The sequence below is a fragment of the Pongo pygmaeus genome, chromosome 8 (genome assembly GCF_028885625.2).
Source record: "Pongo pygmaeus isolate AG05252 chromosome 8, NHGRI_mPonPyg2-v2.0_pri, whole genome shotgun sequence".
In the NCBI taxonomy this organism is placed as follows: domain Eukaryota; kingdom Metazoa; phylum Chordata; class Mammalia; order Primates; family Hominidae; genus Pongo; species Pongo pygmaeus.
The window spans coordinates 1,204,106-1,226,534 of record NC_072381.2 but is presented as its reverse complement, the minus strand read 5'-3'; the positions used below and the strand labels follow the sequence as shown (position 1 = coordinate 1,226,534).

At 51.0% G+C, this 22,429-nt stretch overlaps 2 protein-coding genes across 2 annotated transcripts in view; one reads left to right on the top strand and one right to left on the bottom strand.

Moving 5' to 3' along the window:
* LOC129006788 (uncharacterized) overlaps positions 1–22,429 on the bottom strand; it is a 162,567-nt gene that overhangs the window by 103,883 nt on the left and 36,255 nt on the right. The window lies entirely within an intron of this gene.
* Positions 1–22,429, top strand: part of ADARB2 (adenosine deaminase RNA specific B2 (inactive)) — a 539,119-nt gene that overhangs the window by 505,270 nt on the left and 11,420 nt on the right. The window contains exon 8 of the mRNA XM_054436886.1: positions 15,660–15,841. Coding sequence (XP_054292861.1) covers positions 15,660–15,841 — 182 coding nt within the window. The remainder of the gene's footprint in view (positions 1–15,659; positions 15,842–22,429) is intronic.

The following is a 22,429-nucleotide window of genomic DNA, read 5'->3' as shown; positions in this document are numbered from 1 at the left end:
CTTGCATGGAGGCTTTTATGCCCACGGGGTCCTGGGCTGCCGACAACCACAGCAGGATCTGGGGAGAGAAGGGAGAGGGTGGGCCCAGCCAGCCCCCGTAAAATCCACTTCAAAACACAGCCACCCCAGGGTTCTGGCACAGACAGACGCCCATGGGGCAGGCAGTGCCTGCACGGGACAGGCACCTGCCATGTGCCCAACAGATAACAGGACAACTGTTTACCCATCCTAAACCCGAGCGCTGGGCCCTGGTCCATCCACAAAACCCAAGGGGCTGGAGGTCAGGGGGGACGTCAGGGGACACAGAGCCCAGGAGAAAAGGGGAGACCCCCGCCACACCTGCCCCCGCCCTGCAGGCCCCTACAGCTCTGCTTCCCGGGATCTACACAGACCAGCTTCTGGACTCCAGGCAGATGAAACCCCAGCCCTGACAACAGTGGTTCCACCTTCTCATGGAAATCGTGGGAGAGCTGGGGAAAATGGTGCCCTTTCCTTCCCAGCTCTGGGCGCTCCTGGCTGGGGAGCCGCAGGATCAGCCTAATGACAGCAGACCAAAGCCGTGGTTTCTGCATCAAAGGGAACAGCCCATTGTCGACAAATAGCTCATTTTTCAGAAGAAAATGTATTCCTCCTTTGTAATGTTTTCATCTATTCATGATGAGGAAAAAGCAGTAATTTTCACCTCAACTGAAATTCTCTTGGTGCCCTAAGATAGCATTGGGTTTCTAAATTTACTCTCTGGTGCCCCAGAAAAATGAAGTAAATTAGCACCTACAGAATTGAAACTTGGCCCCCTGGGATCTTCAACATCCATAGATGGTGGACTAAACGCAGGTGCAAACCCACGCGATGCTGGACACAGGTGCAAACCCACGCAATGCTGGACACAGGTGCAAACCCACACGACGCCGGCAGGTCCAGGCACAGGTGCAAACCCACGCGATGCTGGGTACAGGTGCAAACCCACGCGACGCCAGCAGGTCCGGGCACAGGGGCAAACACACGTGACGCAGGCAGGTCCAGGCACAGGTGCAAACCCACGTGACGCCAGCAGGTCTGGGCACAGGTGCAAACCTACACGACGCTGGACACAGGTGCAAACCTACATGATGCTGGACACAGGCGCAAACCTACACGACGCTGAACACAGGTGCAAACCTACGCAACACCGGCAGGTCCGGGTACAGGTGCAAACCTACACGACGCTGGACACAGGTGCGAACCCACGCGATGCCAGCAGGTCTGGGCACAGTTGCAAACCTACACGATGCTGGACACAGGTGCAAACCCACGAGATGCCGGCAGGTCTGGGCACAGGCGCAAACCCACACAACGCTGGCAGGTCGGGGCACAGGTGCAAACCCACGGGATGCCAGACACAGGTGCAAACCCATGCGACGCTGACAGGTCCGGGCACAGGTGCAAACCCATGAGACGCTGGACACACGTGCAAATCCACGCAATGCTGGCAGGTCCGGGCACAGGTGCAAACCCACAAGACACTGGACACAGGTGCAAACCCACACAACACTGGCAGGTCCAAGCACTCAGTGGCCACTCACGGTGCAGGGTTTTCTCTCTCTAACAAAATCTCCTTGAAAAACAAAGGTCTACACTGCTTCCCAGCCAGGGGCTTTCAGTGTCCGGGATTTGGGGGCGATTCTAGACTCCTTTTGAAAAGAGAATACAAGTTTGTGGAAATTGTCACACCCGTGGCTCTGGGCGGCTAGAGTGAGAACTCCTGAATTTGTCCAGGAATTAATCCTAAGCGCCCGCCGGGTTAGAACAGAGTTGTGTCCTCTCTCTCCATTCACAAGTGCTTCACCCCCGAGTCTCGTGACAAGACAGGGGTGCAGTGCACAGGGGGGTGCCCAGGTGTGGGGGTGCAGGCAAGGCTTGAAATGCCCCCAGCCACTGGCCCAGGCCCCTCGAAGCCCAGCCCACCTTCTGGTTCTGTCACTGGTTCTCTCCTCTCTTAGACTTGGCTTCCCCTTGTCCCCGTCATCTCTTCTCCCTCCTTCTCTCGCTCTCGGCCTCTCTCTGTCTCTGCATCTGTCTCTATGTCTCTCCCTCTGTCTCTGTCTCTAGCTTTGTCTCTTCATCTCTGTCCTTGTCTGTCTCTTTCTCTGTGTGTGCCCATCTCTGTCTGTCTTTGTCTTTTTATCTCTGTCCTTGTCTGTTTCTGTCTCTGTCTTTCTCTCTCTCTCAGTCTTTGTCTCTCCCTCTCCATCTCATCCTCCTCCCTGGCTGTGCGTATCTCATCTCTTCATCTCTGCTGCACTCACCCTCCCTCACTGATGAGCTCCCTGAGCTGCTCCTTCTGCCTCCCTCCCTCTTCCCCAAAGTCTTTCCCTCCTCGGGTCCTGCTGCCACGCTGTTCCCTGCATGGAGCCTGCAGGGGTTCAGCTCCAGGTACTGTCTGCTTCTGTGTCTGAGTTCTGATCTCCAAGGGCTCACCGGTGCCGCTTGGCTGCAGGGTGCCTGCCACGGTGAGGTGGACTCAGGGCCGCTCAGCTGCAGGGTGCCTGCCATGGTGGAGTGCACTCAGTGGCCCTCAGTGGTCCTCAGGGGCCCTCAGTCAACAGCCCTTGTTGGTTTAGCAGGAGGGGGAGGAGGGGCAACCGTGGTCCCGACAATGACAGAAGTGGTGCCACCACTTGCAGCCTCTGCTCTGGGCCAGGCACAAGCAGTGACATGGGGACACAGCCTTTGGCAAGAAGGTACTTGTGTATCTGCCAAAATCAGACCTGAGCATAGACCAGGACGTCCGTGCTAAGGCAGGAGCTGTTTCAGAATTGCGCCGCACTTGCCGTTTCTGAGTGGAAGCATATGTTATGCTAATGATTCCAGACCATAAGCATCTGGGCCGTGCATTATTTGTACAGAGACACCATCTGATAACGTATGTGTTCATCTGTTTTCTGTCCTGTACAAAAACAAAAATTAAACCTAGGGCTTAAATAACATTCAACATAAAGGACTCTTCATGCACAAATACGGATGAAATATTCTAAGTCAGGGAGTTAATGACAGTCAGGGCTCTGTGGAGAGTGGAGTCTGAGGACACGGAGGTGGAAGTCACCGTCTGTGAAGCGGCAGGAAGACACACGTGGCCGTGGAAACGACCTCACGTGAGGCACCGTGCCCGGCGCAGGACGCACAGAAGCCAGCCTCGTCCTGAGGGCCATGATGAGATGTGCAGGCAGTTTTGAAAGTTGGTTGTCAAATGTCATTATTAAAAACTAAATTACATAAACTTAGAACTAAATATAGTAAAACAAAGGTAACAGGTACTCAAAACTCACCACTCCAAATTATTTTACTGTTATTTGTGCTCTTGAAATTATTTACACCTCTTGTATCTGTGTGGTGGAAATACCACAAAATCCTGCTGTTTTCCAAACCTCTTCATCGCTGCCCAAACCTGCTCAGTGACTTCACACTGGGGCCTTGAAATTGGCCATAGTGATGGTGCTTATGCCATGGAAATTGGAAAGCTACACACACATGCTGGTTTCTTTCTTTCTAGAGTGATTGTTAGCAGCATACCACAGTCTTGTCCAGAAATAATATATTTGAGGCTGCTGGAGTCCACTGTCTGAACCCGGGAGGCCCTCACCCTCCTTAGAATCCATCCTTCCCACCAAACTCTAAGCTTCTGGCAGGTGGGGACCTTGTCTCTTTCCACATCATGCATTCAGTATCTGGCACGGTGGGTGCGGGAACACAGCAGACATACATAGATCGATAGATGACAGATAGATGATACAGCACATAGCAGGCATACATAGATCGAGAGATGACAGATAGACGATATATGTAGATTAGATGATAGTTAATAGATGATAGATGATAACAGATGATAGATGATAGGTAGATGATGATGATAGATGACAGATGAAAATTAGATGATAGATGATAGATTAGATAGATGATAGATTATAGATTAGATGACTGATCAACAGATGATAGAAGATGATAGATAGGAGGGAGGGAGGGAGCGATGGGAGGCTGAGCCACAGCAGGAGGGGACAAGGGCTTTGAACCCCTCACAGCGCCTTTGGCAACACCTTGGTGCGCTGGCAGGGAGAGTGCCCGGAGCCTCCCTGGCACAGGCTGGCAAGTGCAGCCTCCGCATTGCCCTGGTGCTAGCTGCAGCAGCCTTCAAGCGCCAGCTGACTTGGCTATGATGGCTCCACTGAGACTCGTCCCAAGGAGACGTCTACACCGTGGGGAGGCCCCAGCGCAGGAAGGGACTGCTTCCAACCGTCCCCGCCTTTCTGTCTGCCTGAGGTCCGCCTGCCAGGCTTCTTTACACCCCCATGAAGTACAAAGTGCTCCACACGGTCAGCATCCAGGAACTGCTCACAGCGCTCATGAATGAAGGAAACCTGCTCTTTTGTCAGAATGGCCACGATGTGAAATAGGAATCACTGCGACGTGATTGACAACGCCCTGAGAACTGGAAGTTGAAAGAACTGCAGGCTTCTGATGTGCCACGCAGACAACTTTACGGAGGTGAAGCATGCGTCTTCTGCTCAGCCACTAACTTTGGCCAGGGCTCCAAAGGTATGTGTGCTGGTCATACATTTTAGGGATGTGCTAAAACCAGTGAAACCTACAGATTTTCTCTCCTAGACAACACGAGTCTCATCCCACACAAGGCCGGGAACCCGTGGTCATATTTGCTTCTTCGTTTAGAAATTTCTCTGGGAATAGATGCAATTCTGTTTGAGCAGCCGTGAGATAAATGTCTGGCTGGCTTTTGATCTCTGACTTCGTGCCACTTTCATGTATTAAAATTAGAATAAATGGATAGAATTGTATGTATCATTAAGGTACAGAAAGTGCGTCCGTCAGACAAATAGGTCATTCTCTTTGCAATTTCCCTTTGATATCAAAGAAAAATGATCTTTTGTATCAAAAGATCTAAACAAACAACACAGCTACATTACTTCCCACCTACAGATCAAAAGTAATGCACAGGCATCGCCTTTAGGATCAATAATACCCACAGTAATATTCTTGGGTGACAGCAGACCTTCTTCTGGGTATGCAGTTCTATGAATAATAATAGATTTCACTTCACAATGTCAGTGGTAAGATCAGTTTACAGCAAAATATGAAAGTGTGTGATAGAAATCTTGAAATTTTTACAGTGGCTTAGAATGAGCCATAAAACATTGTGGAGAAAACTTTTGTCACATTTCCTTACACATCATCTAATATCCCCTCCGTCCTCTGTGCGGGCTTCTGGCCTCCTCCTGGGGCCACAGTCGTTCAGTGCACCGGGGCACAGGAGAGTACTCGAGTTGGGAAAGGGTGTGGATGACAGTGTGGTGTGGGCGTGTGGGTGTGTGGGTGTGGGCGAGGCTGTAGGTGTGGGCATGGGTGACGGTGTAGGCATGGGCATGGGTGTGGGCGATGGTGCGGGTGTGGGCGAGGCTGTAGGTGTGGGTGATGCTGTGGGTGTGGGTGATGCTGTGGGTGTGGGTGATGGCATGGATGTGGGTGAGGCTGTAGGTGTGGGCATGGTGATGGTGTAGGCGTGGGCATGGGTGTGGGTGTTGCTGTGGGTGAGGCTGTAGGTGTGGGCATGGGTGACGGTGTAGGCGTGGGCATGGGTGACGGTGTAGGTGTGGGCATGGGTGTCAGTGATGGTGTGGGTGATGGTGTGGGTGTGGGTGATGGTGTGGGTGTGGGCGAGGCTGTAGGTGTGGGTGTGGGTGATGATGTAGGCGTGGGCATGGGTGTCAGTGATAGTGTGGGTGATGGTGTGGGTCAGGCTGTAGGTGTGGGCATGGGTGACAGTGTAGACGTGGGCATGGGTGTGGGTGATGTTGTGGGTGACAGTGATGGTGTGGCCGTCCCCACACCTAAGGGCTGAGGCAGGTCACCATGTGCTGATGGGGTTGTGATTCCCTCTCAGGCGCCCTCAGCGTTGCTCTGGGGATCACTGAATGAGTCGTTTGTCTCCATCCTGCGTGTCTCCCGCAATGCACACCTAATGTTCTCCGCCATTCAGAAGGATCTGGGGGTATTGGCAGCCACATGCCCCTCACTGCATCTGAAATCCACCGTGGTCTCTGGGGACCCATGATGAACCACAAAAGGACACCCTGAGCCTGTTTGCTGGGCAGAACCCCCACCCCATCTGCCTCAGTGCCCTGACAGCACCGACCACTCATCAGGCTCCGGGCACCCCAGCAGAGAAAGCTGTAGGCCAAGCCCCTGCTCAGAAGCCCCTGTTCCTGGGCCAAGGGCCTGTGACCATCTTGTCTCCCCCGACAAATCAGGCCCTCCCGGAGGGCAGGAACCAGGCCCTCCCTGTGGCACTTAGAACTGTGTCCTCACACCTCAGGAGCTCGGCAAACACCACTGACTTGATGATTACGTGACCACTTAGAGCCCATGGGTGCTGCCTGGTCGCTAAGACCAGCCCAGATGAAATGGACTAATGTGCAGCCAGGCCCACTGGGGGTCCAGGCCATGAGAGGACGCTCTAGCGTCCCATGTCCCTGAGGCACCTCAGTCTGCCCAGGGCCTCGTGCTGATGCGAAGGGGCTTGGGAAGCAGGGAGGTGAGAGGATGGGAGGCAGGGACAGAGTCCAGCATGGGGCCCGGCTGCCTGCTCCTGAGTGCTGGGGCCAGGGACAGACACGCCCAGGTGTCCTTGGCCTCCTCTGTGACCTCAGGGGCAGTGGGTGCTTGGAGGACAGGGACCCTGGGGGGTGGCACCAGCCACATGCACCCAGGGGAAGCACTACCCAGCAGACGCCTTTTCAGACTCTGGCCTCCAGAACTGGGGGAACATCCCTGTTTTGAGTCACCCCACTGTGGTTGTCCCACAGCAGCCCTAGGAGGCTGGCACTGGCAGGCAAGAGAAATCACCCATTTATTTGGTCTTCAGGAAATCAGAGAACAGATAAAGTCACAGTAAACTTGATTCCTAAAATCCTACCACCACCATAGCCCTGGGAAGATGGGATGGAACTGCAGAAAGTGGGTGGTCACAAGTCAATGAGAATTGACATGCAAAGCCAAAAGGTAAGGCTAAGGAGCACCCTGGAGACCAAACCCTGCCCCTGCGTGGGATGAGGGTTGGATGCCGCAGGCATAACAGTCCCATCCTGAAGGCCTGTGGATGCGGCCTGTTTTTCCAGCTCTATGGAGCCAGGCTACACTCTCACTAACAGCCAAACCCCAGGCTCCTAAAAGAATGGGAAAAACCACAGAGGTGCTTTTAGCTTTTGTCTCTAAGAATCAAACATTGAGTGGCATATAAAAAATCTAAATCTCCTGGAACTAATGTTCCTTCGGATATGGTTTCTAATTTTAAGTACCTGAGCTTGATTATTGATCACAATGTGTCTTTAAATGAACAGATTAAAACTTTCTCCATGAAAATGAACCATAAGAAATTACAGCTGCTCTCTGGGGAATACGGCACTGGCTGATTTCTAAACCCAAATTTTAGCCTGTGCAGAGTGCCATCTCCCCCTGCCTAGAGATCAGCTGCTCAATGTTCCCTCAACAACAGCTTCTCATGCCTCCTCTTGGCCACGCAGCCCATCTGGGAACAATTCTGATGCCTTCCTCCATGATTTGTTGACTCCACTGAGGTCAAACGAGTGATGTTCATTGTTCTAATCTCAGAGTGTAGGTCCTTCCTAACAGAACTGCTTTTAAACACCGAACTCAAAGTTCCCCCAGTCTGGTTTAAAAATATTTTTACTCCTTTTAAAATATAGATTGTACAGATTGAGATGAAGTCTCGCTCTTGTCACCCAGGCTGGAGTGCAATGGCGTGTTCCCAGCTCACTGCAGCCTCCGCCTCCCAGGTTCAAGCAATTCTCTGCCTTAGCCTCCCGAGTAGCTGGGATTACAGGCATACACCACCACTCCCGGCTAATTTTTGTATTTTCAGTAGAGACAGGGTTTCGCCATGTTGGCCAGGCTGGTCTCAAACTCCTGATCTCAAGTGATCCACCCGCCTCAGCCTTCCAAAGTGCTGGGATTACAGGGGTAAGCCACCACGCCCAGCCTTAAGTGACATAACACCTCTAGTGAGGAAAGAAGCAGTGATCAATTCACTAACACTTATCAAGTATAAAAAGTAATAATGAAAAAATCAGCAGCCCCACCGCCTCCGCGGCTCTGCCCTCCTGCACCAGCACCACCGACCTCAGCCACAGCTCCTGAGACCAGAGCCCAGTTCCTGGGGGGACCCCGCCCAGATGCTGTGGAGACGGCAGAGGGTGACAAGCCCAGCATCTGCAAAGTAAGAACTGGAACTCCAGTCAGGGGGACAAGAGAAAACATGAGGCCGGGCTGAGTGGGGACCTGGGACGCTCAGCAATGACCCAGACAGTGTGGACGCCACCAACCCAATACAGAGACGCAGAGACGGAGGCGCAGGGCTGAGGTACCTGAGTCACAAGGCGTCATCTCACGGCCGCCATCTTCACAGAAAGAACCAAAGGTCCCCGGGCTGAGTGAAAAGTGTCCTCTGTCCCCAGAACCAAGAGGCCCATGAGGGGCCACCGCAATTCTCTCAGACCGCACAGGCACGAGGAGATCCCGCAGTTCTCTCAGACCGCACAGGCACGAGGAGATCCCGCAGTTGTCTCAGACCGCACAGGCAACAGGAGGAGACGCCGCAGTTCTCTCAGACCGCACAGGCAACAGGAAGAGACCCCGCAGTTCTCTCAGACCGCACAGGCACGAGGAGACGCCGCAGTTCTCTCAGACCGCACAGGCAACAGGAGGAGACGCCGCAGTTCTCTCAGACCGCACAGGCACGAGGAGACGCCGCAGTTCTCTCAGACCGCACAGGCACGAGGAGATCCCGCAGTTCTCTCAGACCGCACAGGCACGAGGAGACGCCGCAGTTCTCTCAGACCGCACAGGCACGAGGAGGAGACCCCGCAGTTCTCTCAGACCGCACAGGCACGAGGAGACGCCGCAGTTCTCTCAGACCGCACAGGCAACAGGAGGAGACGCCGCAGTTCTCTCAGACCGCACAGGCAACAGGAGGAGACGCCGCAGTTCTCTCAGACCGCACAGGCAACAGGAGGAGACGCCGCAGTTCTCTCAGACCGCACAGGCACGAGGAGACGCCACAGTTCTCTCAGACCGCACAGGCACGAGGAGGAGACCCCGCAGTTCTCTCAGACCGCACAGGCACGAGGAGACCCCGCAGTTCTCTCAGACCGCACAGGCACGAGGAGACCCCGCAGTTCTCTCAGACCGCACAGGCACGAGGAGATCCCGCAGTTCTCTCAGACCGCACAGGCACGAGGAGATCCCGCAGTTCTCTCAGACCGCACAGGCACGAGGAGACGCCGCAGTTCTCTCAGACCGCACAGGCACGAGGAGACGCCGCAGTTGTCTCAGACCGCACAGGCACGAGGAGATCCCGCAGTTGTCTCAGACCGCACAGGCACGAGGAGACGCCGCAGTTCTCTCAGACCGCACAGGCAACAGGAGGAGACCCCGCAGTTCTCTCAGACCGCACAGGCACGAGGAGGAGACGCCGCATGTCCCAGAAACCACCCTCCCAGTGAGAGAGCGTGGCCCCCGCACAGGTAGCCCGCATAAAGAGCAATCGTTAGGACCCGGGAATGGAGAGACGCACCTGGGGATCATCCTCTTCGCTCTCGTGCGAAGGAATTTTACGTTTTACCAGCATGTTGCAGGGTAGACTTGGCCAGAAAAGTATCAAGAGAAAGGGAGTTTTTGAGATGGGTTTTTCAGAAGAGAAATGAGACGTGTGGCCTGGAAGTAATTTACTGAAAATAATCGGAAGCGGCTGAATATCCCACCCACCCCACCTGACCCCAGCTGCCCAGTACCCCAACCTGACCCCAGCGGGCTGCCCAGTAACCCAACCTGACCCCAGCGGGCTGCCCGTGACCCCCACCTGACCCCAGCGGGCTGACCCGTGACCCCACCTGACCCCAGCGGGCTGACCCGTGACCCCACCTGACCCCAGCGGGCTGCCCCGTGACCCCACCTGACCCCAGCGGGCTGACCCGTGACCTCCACCCGGCCCCAGCGAGCTGCCCCATGCCCCCAGATGCCTCACACCCCAAACATCAGCAGTCAGGATGGCGTCCACCCAGTCTCGGTCCATCCCGGCCACCACGGCGGAACACGCTGGCCCACCATAGGAATCCACTCCTCTTGGTGCTGGAGGCTGAAGGCCAAGGTCTCTGCTCCAGCGGTTTCCGTGTCTGGTGAGGCTCTGCTTCCCAGGTGGTAAGGGCGCCCTGTGCCGCGTCCTCCTATGGTGGAAGGGGCTGGGGAGCACTCTGGGAGATGAGGATTCCATGTGAATTTTTGGGAACACAAGCATTTGGACCGCAGAGCCTGGGGGTGTGCACTGCGCTCCCTTCCCCTTGGCCTGACCTGTGTAAGCTCCTGGGGAAGCTGTGGGCAACCCAGAGACCCCTCGGGCTGTGCCACGGGCTCCAGTGAGTTGTCTCCTGCTGTGAAGCAAACCACCCCAAAACCCTAGGACCACCTAAAACCTGTTGTTTTAGGCAGCCCTAAAACAAGAAGGCCCTCGTGTACTCCCAAGCCCTCCCTTTGAGCTCAGGGGTTGGCTCACTTCATCCCCACGTGGCGCCAGCCGAGGCAGCCCCCGGGCAGCAGGGACCCCTTTCCTGGCAGATCAGCTGGGGTGGGTGGAGGCCCTGGATCCACTTCATGGACTCAGGAGTCTCTGCAGAATGGTGGCCGGGACCTGAGGGAGCACCCAGGAGATCACAGGACCCAGTCCCAGGTGGCATCATCCCAGTACCTCAGGCTGAGGCGTCCCAAGCTGCAGAGGCTCAAGGCAGGTGCAGGCCCACCTGTGGGTGTCACAGTCACGTTGAGGAAATGCCTGTGGGGTGGGGTCACTGAGAGCCTAGCTGGTTTGTTTCCACCTTTGAACACAACACAGCTGCTGGCGAAGGGACGAACCGTCCATCAGCTTCCTCCTACACATCAGTCACCTCAATCTGCACACCAGACCCGTGCTCAGCAATGCCAGGAGATTTAAACCACAGGCACCTGAGGGCCAGGCAGGGGCAGCCCGGCAGGAGGCAGTCACGATGGTGCTGGACACAGGAGGGGACCTTGGAGGGGACAGCGTGAAAGCCCTGTGTTTTTAGAGCAGTCACAAGCGTCCTACGTGATGTGATGGGCGAGGCCGGCAGGAGCCGGTGAGGGGCGGAGCGTCCACGCGGCAGAAGGTGCAGGTGGGGCAGCTGTGGCCTCCTGGCCCTGAGGGCGTCCCAGCAAGCCAGGCCCACCTCAGAGGCACAGGAGCTGTGGGACCCACGGTCAGGCAGGCCAGGGCGTCAATAATGCACCATCATTTATGTAACCAGTTCCCTGTTAAGACGCACTTAGGTGATTTCCCGTTTCTGTTTTGCTGTGCTTTGTCTGCTTTGCAATTACAAACAGCCCCTTCAAGACTGGCCCCATCCATACATCAGGCGTTCCATTGAGAATGCAGATGCTGGGTGAATTCCTAGCAAGCGTGTTATTGAGTCAAAAGGCTGCTGGCTTCTCTTTCACCTAGAAAGGCCCCCAGAATAGGTCTGAGTGGCCTGGATATGGGGTGGGGCCTGTATGCAGAGACATCTCAGACTTATTACCTGTCTTGTCAAAAGGTGGGAGGAAGAAGGTGTGAGACAGGGTTTGGGGGTAGGGTGTGGAGGGAGAGAAATGTCACCCCCAGACCGGCCAGAGATTCAACTGTTTCCTGTGCTCTTCCAATGCCGTGAAAGGTAGGTACAGTTACTGTGACCCCAGAACCAACACGGAGACGGTGGTTCTCGAACTGAGCAGCCTCAGAGCCACCTGGAGGCTCCTTAGAACTTGCACCGCTGGGCCCCACCCCAGAGTTCAAGAGCCGGCAGCTCCAGGGTGCAGCCAGGAATCTGCATTTCTATCAAGTTCTCAGGTGATGCTCCATGGCTGGCCCAGGCATCCCACTTTGAGGACCACTGAGAAACCAGTCGCTCAGAGCAGCAAGAGAAAGGTCAGGGAGGCCCTACTGACCAGCACCACAACCTAACTGGTACCTGACTGTGTTGGCTCCAAATGTGCCGCTTTGCTGCAGAAGTCCTCAACCCTGGCTCACATGAGAATCACATGGGCGGCACCGAGAAAGCTGATGGCCACACTGACTCCCCAGTCACACCAAAATCCTTGGGGGAGCCAGGCCTCTGGAGATCCTCAAAGCTCCCAGACAATCCCAGCAGCAGGCCTGAGAGCCAGCCCTGCAGAGCTGTGGACGCCGGGCCGGGTGGCAGCTGACGACTTTGCCGCAGGCTTCATGTAACTTTAGAGTTACATCTCCTCACAGGGCCGCGTCATGGCGGAAAACCAAAGCGTGCAAAACAGGCAAGGGTGGTCCTGTTCCCTGCCTGATGCCGGCGCACCTGCAGGGACAGCCTGAGGTGTCATCAACCCACCGGAGACCTGTCTTTCCTTCCATTGTGGCCTGGAGGCCGCGGCCTGGACTCAGTGAGCAGGTTGCATCTCCTGGCTAAAGAGCGGCAGCCTTTTTCCAAGACCTTCCTCACTTATCTGTGGTATTTCAATGATTGACAAACAGACAAAAATATATTTATTTAGGGATTATCTATATTGAAAACTAGACATGGGTTTTTTTTCTGTCAACATTGCAGTAATATCAGCTGTTTGAACAAAAGGAGAGGCATTTTTCCATTCAATCCTGAATGCTGAAAATTCTCCAGCTCATATTCAGAAAGACATTTGGTTTTATTGATCGTGTTAGCAGAATAAGTTTAATCTCTGGTAGCCAGGCAAGGAGAAGGTTGATTTCCTCTTTATTGTAAAGGTTATTAGGTGGGAACCAGATAGAGAAGTTATTTGTCTTCTGACAGTCTTGCAGCATCACAGCCACTCACATAAATTCCAGAAGTTTTGTTCAAAGCCCGTGCTCTGATGGCCTCTAACACTGAGGCATCTCTTCCAGGAATCTCAATTTTACTTTTTAACTCATGGCTTATTTCACAAAGGTGCTTTGTTACACATGGCAGAAATGTACCTTGCCCTGCTTTATAAGACATTTTAAGACTGCACTAACAGTCTGAGAATTAACAGACCCACTGGGACCACAGAACCCGGAGCCCTGGGCTCTGCACGGGGTCCTTTCCTGGGCCTTGTTTTCCAGCATCTCCAAATCTGAGGACGGGCATCTCACGTCCTGAGGAGGGCCACGCTGCTGAATTTCCTCCCAGCTTTTGGTCTGTCCTCTGGTCTCAGATTCAAGAGAACAAGTCAAATCCCTCAACTGCTCCTCAAAAATATCAGCATTGGCTGGACGTGGTGACTCACGCCTGTGGTCCCAGCACTGTGGGAGGCCAAGGTTGGTGGATGGCTTGAGCCCAGGAGTTCGAGACCAGCCTGGGCATCATAGCAAGACTCTGCCTCTATGAAAAAATACAAAATAATTAGGCTGCGGCGAGCTATGGTTGCACCACTTGCACCACCATACTCCAGCCTGGGTGACAGAGTGAGACTCTGTCTAAAAAAAACACACACACAAAGACCGGGTGCAGTGGCTCGCACTTGTAATCCCAGCACTTAGGGAGGCTGAGGTGGGAGGATCACTTGAACCCAGGAGTTCAAGACCAACCTGGGCAATATGGCAAAACCATGTCTCTATTTAAAAAAAAAAAAAAAAAACAGAAAACACTGCTCGTTGTTCCCTGAAGGAAAAGCTCAGTTACAAAAAATCTCCTTTCCCAGGATTTGTTGCCATTCTCTGACTTATCAGTGAACATCAAGGAAAAGATTGACTCTGAAGAGCCACCATCCAAGATCCAGGGAGACACGCTGTGGAATCTGTGGAATGAAGGTCCTCGGTGACAGGTGCTCTGTGACCTCTGACCGTCCGAGATCTAGGCAGACACACTGTGGAATGAAGGTCCTCATGACAGGTGCTGTGTGGCCTCCGACCATCTGAGATCCAGGCAGACACGCTGTGGAATGAAGGTCCTCGTGACAGGCGCTGTGTGGCCTCCGACCATCTGAGATCCAGGCAGACACTCTGTGGAATGAAGGTCCTCGGTGACAGGCGCTCTGTGGCCTCTGACCATCCGAGATCCAGGCAGACACTCTGCGGAATGAAGGTCCTCGGTGACAGGCGCTCTGTGGCCTCTGACCATCCGAGATCCAGGCAGACACTCTGCGGAATGAAGGGCCCTCAGTGACAGGCGCTCTGTGGCCTCCGTCTCATCCTACCCTTCAGAGCACCCGACCTCGCCCCTCTGGTAGAAACTCGCGCATCTAGTGGTCAGCCCTTCTCATGCTTTCTGGGAGAAGCACCGTGACTTGTAGAAATGACCACAATATTTTTTTAAATGAAGTTATGCAAATCTGATAGACTGAAGTAAATGTTTCATAAAACCAATGACTGTTTAAATTGCAGGACTAAATTGTTTGTATATAAATATTACCTTTTATATTCCATTTGAGTTTTATGTAGATGAGCACATTACTTTAATGACCTGCATTTGCAGAGGGAAAGAGGGAGAGCGGCTCCCCGAAACCCCCACCAGCCAGATGGCTGCCTTTTCTTGCATGAGATTAAAAGATGTTTCTCATTCACGGAGATGCTTCTGAGGCAAATTAATATCGCTGGCTAAATTGCTTGTGTTTTGGGAATAAAATTTAAAGAGAACTTTTTAAAGCAACTGGTGTCACAGGTTCTCGGAGAAGATTACTCTCCAGGTAGATTCGGTAATTAATGGAAAGAATTCTGTGTTAATTGACTGCTTCAGGAAGGGAAATGTAATGACTCCTTATTAATCATGAAAAGAGACGCTGCATGCGGGGACGGCAGTAATTGCTCTAACAGTGGAGAAATGTTAATTAATGAAAAGAACAATGATGTAAGAAATTAGCTACATAACGCTCACTGCTGAAGGAGGTAGAATTTTAAGCACATTATTTAGAGTGGAAACCATAGAATGTTGCTTCGAAAAACACACACATGGAACCTCTTGCCACCCAAATTTAAGGGGAAAAAATGTCAGTGCTCTTGGCATTTTTGCTTGAGGAAGCAAAAACATTCACCCAGAGCTATATTCATTTCAAACAAAATGGCCTTGTTGTTCATCTACAATCTGGGCTTCTGAAACCAAAATCACGTCCAGACCAAAACAAGGTCATTAGTTAACATAATTTCAACACAATAGGTCATTTTGACTGCTAAGGACAAAGGGAGTACAAAGTATTTTTCCCTCAACTAAAATAAACAAATTTCATTTATAATATTTTCCAGCTAATATAAAGAAAAATTCAGATTCACTTTTGGGACAGAGTATCTTTTTCGAAAATCTAATTCTAAGTCCCACAGACAACATAACAGCTTCCACTCTAACGACTCATTTTCAGAAAAGAGAGCAGCATTTGTTAGCACACAGGGGCCTGTGGAGCCCAGTCCCAGGCAACAGTGTCCCCAGAGCCCCCGTGATGGCTGGGTTGAGTCTGGGGCACTCCCGGGGAGCCCCCCCAGGTCCACACGATGGGAAGACTGAGAGGTCCTCAGGACCAGGCCGCAGACGGGCAGAGAGGACTGGGCTCCCTGGGCTCCCGGGTGGGGCTCCGCTGACTACCGGCTCTCCCCACAGGTGGAACGTCCTGGGGCTGCAGGGCGCGCTCCTGTCCCACTTCGTGGAGCCCGTGTACCTGCAGAGCATCGTGGTGGGCAGCCTGCACCACACAGGCCACCTCGCACGCGTCATGAGCCACCGCATGGAGGGTGTCGGCCAGCTGCCCGCCTCCTACCGGCACAACCGGCCTCTCCTCAGCGGTAAGAACCCCCGTCCCGGGGGCCCTCCACCTCCTTCCCACCACCAGGCCAGACGCAGGTGTGCCCGGCGGTGCCATCCCTCGCAGACTGCACCCATGTTGGCTAGTGGCAATTTAGGATTTAATGGGCAAAGTCCTACAATTTTAAAAAGAAAAAATGATGAAAGGTTTCAGCATCTCTCTGCATATAGCAATAGACCAGGTCCTGATGTGAATTCGCGAATGTGTGATGGTGCTGTTTTCACAGCGGTGTCTGAAGGAGCTCTGAAAACAGAATCGCTGGTGCTGGGCTCACCCAAGAGGCCCCACCTGCCCACCTGGCCACCAACAGGAGGCGATGCTGAGGAAGAGCCAGGTGGCCGGCGGGGGGGGGGGGGGGCACCAAGGTCACGTGGCCAGAGCGGGTCTTTGGGACCCAGGGCCCCGGTCCCTCCACACCCTTCAGAGGCTGCAAGGTGACTCCGCGAGTACTGGGCCAGCTCCACACCAGGATTCCCCACAGCCCAGATGTCCTCAGAGACCTGAGCCTCCCCAAGCCTCCACTTCCCCACGTTACCTGGGGCCTGCCCGGGCTGCCTGGCACACAGTCAGTTGCAAGGATGAAGAGTCCCTTGGCAGCTATGAGGTGCCCTAGAAAGACCAGGAAGTGGTCTCGGGAGGGTTTTGTGAAGGACACACTGACAGGAGGCGACTCCTGGCCTTTCACAGGAACAACGGGAAGCGGGGGGGTGGGTTTCCTAATCACTGCCAGCCTCATGCTGGGGCCTGCAGAACACCAGGTCTTTGAGTCAGCCTCCCTTGCTGGAGTGGGAGAGCTCTCTGAAGGGCCTGCCTGTGGCAGAATCAGGCAGATATGTGGGGGAAACGGAGAAAACCTCTGCCCCAGCAAGGAGAGGATTTTCACCTGTTTGGCGAGTGGCCCCTGCGCTCTTTTTCTGCGCGTTTTCCTTAGGCCATCCCCGTTCTGTGTCCAGCACCTACTGAAGGGCTTATTTAAGCTTGCGCAGCACAAGGAATACAGAGTACAAATGCAACCGCGTCCTCCCCAAGCCACCATGAACGGAGCAAGTTTTGCCCTCCCTGGGCACTGGCATGTTACCCTCAGCAGCCAGTCTCCCAGTGCTGATTTTCAATCGTGTCCATCTGGGAACATGTCAACATAAGTAAAAACAGGAATTTCTAATCCTAAGTGTGAACACAGTGAATTTTAGAAAACACAATTAGAGAAATTCAGATCCACCTGACATCACTGAGTAGCACAGATAATAGCCAAGCCCGAGAGACACCTGTCTGCTTCCGATCCCAGGTGGCACCTGCCTACTCCTGATCCCAGGTGGCACCTGCCACACCACAGCCAGTGCAGCCTGACTAAATATTTCAGCCTCCATTTACATGCTTACTAGGAATCTGGTTTTCATTATTTTGGAGACGCAAATGAGCCTAAATCTTGGTACCTTGCCTGCATGCAACGCCTAAGCTGTCCCTGCATTGTTCTTGATGGACATTTAAAAACTAATCATGCAAATTTTGAAAAGAAATCATCAGAATTTATTGCACCAAAAGAAAGAGAGAGATCTTGCACAGGGATAATAATAAAAAGCACCCTCAAATAAGCAAATGAAGTTTGCTTGAAGCTTCCCTCAAGGTCAGTTTGCAGAATTGCCTTAGAAGATGAAGATTATGTATTAGCAGAACGAGGCCCAGCTATTTAGATATGGCTAAATCAGCTCTGAGTTAAAAAGAAGCAACCAAGCTGAAAAAGATACCCTTACGCACACAGTCATGGGATGCATAGTAATGTTCTTGAAGGATATACTTGAAAAATTCTGCACTTTCCAGTCTAAACCTGTGGCAAAACTTCAGGACCAGAAGCCCATTTCAAGGCTGTCTCAAACCCTGAATCCTTCAGCAAAAGTTGCATTATTTCCTGAGTACAGATAGCCTAAAGGAGTTTGCCCTTGGTCCTTCTCAGTGAATTCAGTAAGATGAACAAAATGATGGGGATAGTAATTAATAAAAATCTATGCTTTGAATAATCATCCTTTTAGGAAAAAGTGAGATGAAATAGCCACTTTGACAGGCTGTTCCACCACACTGAGGATATATGCTTCTCTGAGCTTTCAACATCAAGGCTAAATTTTTATTTCTCTTCATCAAGGAAAAAAAAAAAAAACAAAGGGAAAAAAATCTGGGTAGGATAAATTCGCTGTTTGTGTTAATGGCATATTAAACAGATATGTTGTCAATGATTAATTTCTTAGTCCACACTGAAGATAAAACTGTGATTATTTTTACAGCCCACCTCAAGGTCTTGGCAATGAACATGAAATCTGAGAGATGGACCCAGAGAATTGATTGTTTGAACCATGACTTGTTTAAGACTCTTGGTTTATGTTTGTGTGATGAACATTGCAGTGCTGGTGATAAAATAGAGGAGAACACGGGCTGTCTTCCTTCACAGCACACACTTTCCTGGAGTGTGAAAAGGGCCAGCTGGGGCATCCGAAGCCCTTTCAGGCATCCGTGTTTCATAGCAACACCATTTGTCAGAAAGAAGTTACATATGAACTGAAATGTGAAGTTAGATACATACTGAAATGTGTACCAAAACTAATAGCTTATGAATTTTCCCAATGCCACCTATTTTTGGCATTCAAAGTCTCTCTCTGTTGCCATTTATGTCCATATTTTTTTATGAGTCCAGATTTTCAAAATGTTGTCACACTAAGTTGAGGAAACTTCTATGGAGTATCAGGCCTCTTTAATTCAGGAGAAATTTCTGAAATTAATGATAATTAAGAGTATTTTGCAAAATAACATAGTGAAGCAGTAGCAAATATTTTATCCAGATGGTAAGTGATTTGCAATATTATTTTTACATTAAAACAGAGGTCTATTTTGGAGTAACCTACAAAATTTTTACAAATGTTTAGTAATAAACACATAAGCATTACAAAAATATTTTAGCAGCCTGCTGTTTCTTACAGTCACTAGAGCTAGGAATTTATCCTGTGCCCTTGCAGGAATTTTTGGTGGAAAAAATTATAAATCTTGCTAGAATAATCTAAAAAGCAGTCTTAGCTAAGCGTGATGGCTCATGCCTATAATCCGAGCACTTTGGAAGGCTGAGGTGGGAGGATCACTTCAGGCCAGGAGTTTGAGACCAGCCTGGCCAACATAGCCAGACCCCATGTCTACAAAAAAAAAAAAAAAAAAGAAAAGAAAAGAAATCCTAATATCTCTTTTCATGAAAACTAAAAAAGTTAAATTCAACAAAGAACTATTTAATAAGACATTTTTATAGATTAGCACAGAACTTTCTAGGCAAATTAGATGGCACATAGCTTATGATACATTTAAAATTATTGAAAAACCTTGTTTTCATTTTCTGGAGAATCCTTTTAAAAATATTTTGTATAATAATTAATTTTCATTTAATTTCCACCATGATGTTAAGGAATTGTTTCCCAGTAGAATTTAAGCAACGAACTTAATTACATTGCTCCTGAGAATTGTATCATTAACTCCAGGAAAATACTTCCATTGTCAATACATTAAATGTATCCAACATCAAGAAATTGATCAGCATAATTCAGGCATTTGCTTAATCATTCAGCAAATGTGTATTGATGATTTACAAAGTGCCGGGCACAATCCTACACTAAGAATAGAGCAGTGAACAAAACAGTCAAAAATCCATACCTCAGGGTGATTGCATTCCAGTAGGGGAGACGGACAAACAAAATATAAGTGCTTTGTCAAAAAAAAAAAAAAACAAGACAAAAGAAGGATTAAAAAGTGACCCTCAGCCCTAATAAAAGGGTCAGGAGCACTCTCGGTGTGGCAGTGACACTGCGCGGAGTCCTAGAGGAATGAAGGAATGGAGCTGGGAGAAGGGCTCCCACAGGGTTTTGGGAAACCGGCAGGGTTGGGCTGAGAGTGTGAGGTAAGCGGGCGGGAGAGAGAGGCGCTCTGGGAAGGCTGCAGCGGGCTTCCTCTCCCTTCTCACCAAGGGAAGATTCGAGCTGATTTCAGGTTGCTGTTTGGTTCCCAGACCTGAAACAATCACATGGGCCTCGATTCAGTGGGGTTACGAAGGTGGTCGCAAGGCTAACGGGAAAAGCGCAGACTAGGACGGTGCCATAAAAGCCAACTGGCTCCCGCCATCATCTTAGGATGCCAGACTCTCCCCCCTGTGCTTTGCTGGCTCAGGGGCTAGAAAGCCTCGCCCTGCTGCAGTAAGCCGTACCTCCTTCAGAAGCCTCAGGCTAAGAGCACCATCCCTCTTCTTCTGAACCAGGATCAGCCTCTCCAAGGATTCAGAAGCCTGGGGCTGATAGCACCATCCCTCTTCTTCTGAACCAGGATCAGCCTCTCCAAGGATTCAGAAGCCTGGGGCTGATAGCACCATCCCTCTTCTTCTGAACCAGGATCAGCCTCTCCAAGGATTCAGAAGCCTGGGGCTGATAGCACCATCCCTCTTCTTCTGAACCAGGATCAGCCTCTCCAAGGATTCAGAAGCCTCAGGCTAAGAGCACCATCCCTCTTCTTCTGAACCAGGATTCCTCTCCATGGACATCCCTCACTGCTCACAGCTGCACCCCTGGAGTCAAAACTCTGAGGTTTCTTTGGCATGAAAACCTTTCAATGTCATCTCTGCCTAGATGTGCTCTCCTACCCAGGCACGCGAAACTCTGCCATTCTGAGAGAGAAATGTTTGCCAGTCATAAAACTTAACAAGGGACTAAAGACCCTTACCTTAAAAAAAAAAAAAAAAAAAAAAAACTGTGTACAGCATTGACAGATATTGAATGATGGTTCCCTGAAGGTTCTGTAAAGCTGGAGAATCCCACTCCCCATGGGACTGCACCGCAAACCCTGAGGACAGCGGGAGATGTTGGCAGGGGCACCTGCAATTCTCCTTGGAGGCACCAAAGAGTGAACAGGAGAGGGAAGAGTTGCCAGGCCAGGACCTGGGGAAGGACAGGGATGGGAGGGGAGATCTTCCCGTAAGAGTCCCTGAGAAGCTGAAGGGCTGAGAGGTGCTTCAGCACCCACGGGAGACTAAGGGGGTGGGTGGGCCTGCCTCCCAGGGCCAAGGTGGGCTCAAGGCAAACAGCCCCTTACAGTGTTTACAGCTTGAAATGGTCTCCACTCCTGATTTAAATTAAAATGGTCCTCTTACTCGTTAGATCAAAATAGCTCTAAAGAAAAATTATAAATAGAATATTGCCACACACAAAAAATAAGCAGACACAGGAGATAAAACCCAAATCCAGAAGAAACAACAGGCAGCAAGACAGACGCTCCAGTTGGAGTTTCAGACACAGACCCTAATATGACCATGCTCAGGAGAAAGGACATTTCCTAAAGCAAGATGGAACACTTAGGGGGAGAGATGAAAGCTCAGAAAAAAACAGAACCAAATAGGAATTTCAGAAATACAGAAAATAAAATAATTTGTTTAACAGAGGATGGTTTAATACCAAATAAACACAGCACAGGAGAGAATAAATGGGAGCACAGTTCTGAAGAAAACATCCAGAATGCAGCACAGAAGGCAGAAACGATGTATGGAGGATGGATGAATAGATAGATGATTGATTGATAGACAGATAAATGGATAGATAGATAATAGATAATAGATAGATGATAGATAATAGATGATAGACAGATGATAGATGATAGATAGATAGAGATTGATAGATATTTATTTTAAGGAATTGGCTCATGCAATCGTGTAGGCTGGCAAGTCTAAAATGCACAGGGCAGGCCGGCAAGCTGGGAGTTTCAGCAGGAGCGGAAGTGGCAAGGGCAGGCCGGCAAGCTGGAAGTTTCAGCAGGAGCGGAAGTGGCAAGGGCAGGCCGGCAAGCTGGAAGTTTCAGCAGGAGCGGAAGTGGCAAGGGCAGGCCGGCAAGCTGGAAGTTTCAGCAGCAGCGGAAGTGGCAAGGGCAGGCCGGCAAGCTGGGAGTTTCAGCAGGAGTGGAAGTGGCAAGGGCAGGCCGGCAAGCTGGGAGTTTCAGCAGTAGCGGAAGTGGCACGTCTAGAGTCCACAGGCCGTGTGGAGGCAGAATTTATTTCTCTTCACAGAACCTGCGTCTTTGCTCTTCAGGCCTTCGGCAGATTGGACGAGGCACAGCCATGTTGCAGAGCATAACCTGCTCTATTCAAAGTCTAATGAGTTAAATGTTAATCGCATTGAATGTGCCTTCCCAGCAATACCTGGGACTGCTGGTTAATCTCGCAGTTAATCTAGTTGGGTGCTATAGCCTAGCCAAGGGGACATATAAAATGAACCATCACACACAGAAAGTACAAGAGAGAGCGAAGAGAGCAGGAAAGTCTGAATGCATGTAATAAGAGTTCCAGAAAAAGAAAGAAAAAGTAATGGAACAGGAGAGATATTTAAAGAGATCATAACTAAGAATTTTCCAAGACAACAAAAAGCATCCAAATGCAGATCTGAAAAGCACATTATACTCCAAGAATAATTTTTTTTAATTCTCATCTCAGTGGTTAAATTGCTGAAAAACAGAGACCAAAAAAATCTTAAAAGCAGTCAGGAAATGAAAGACAAACTCACTTCAA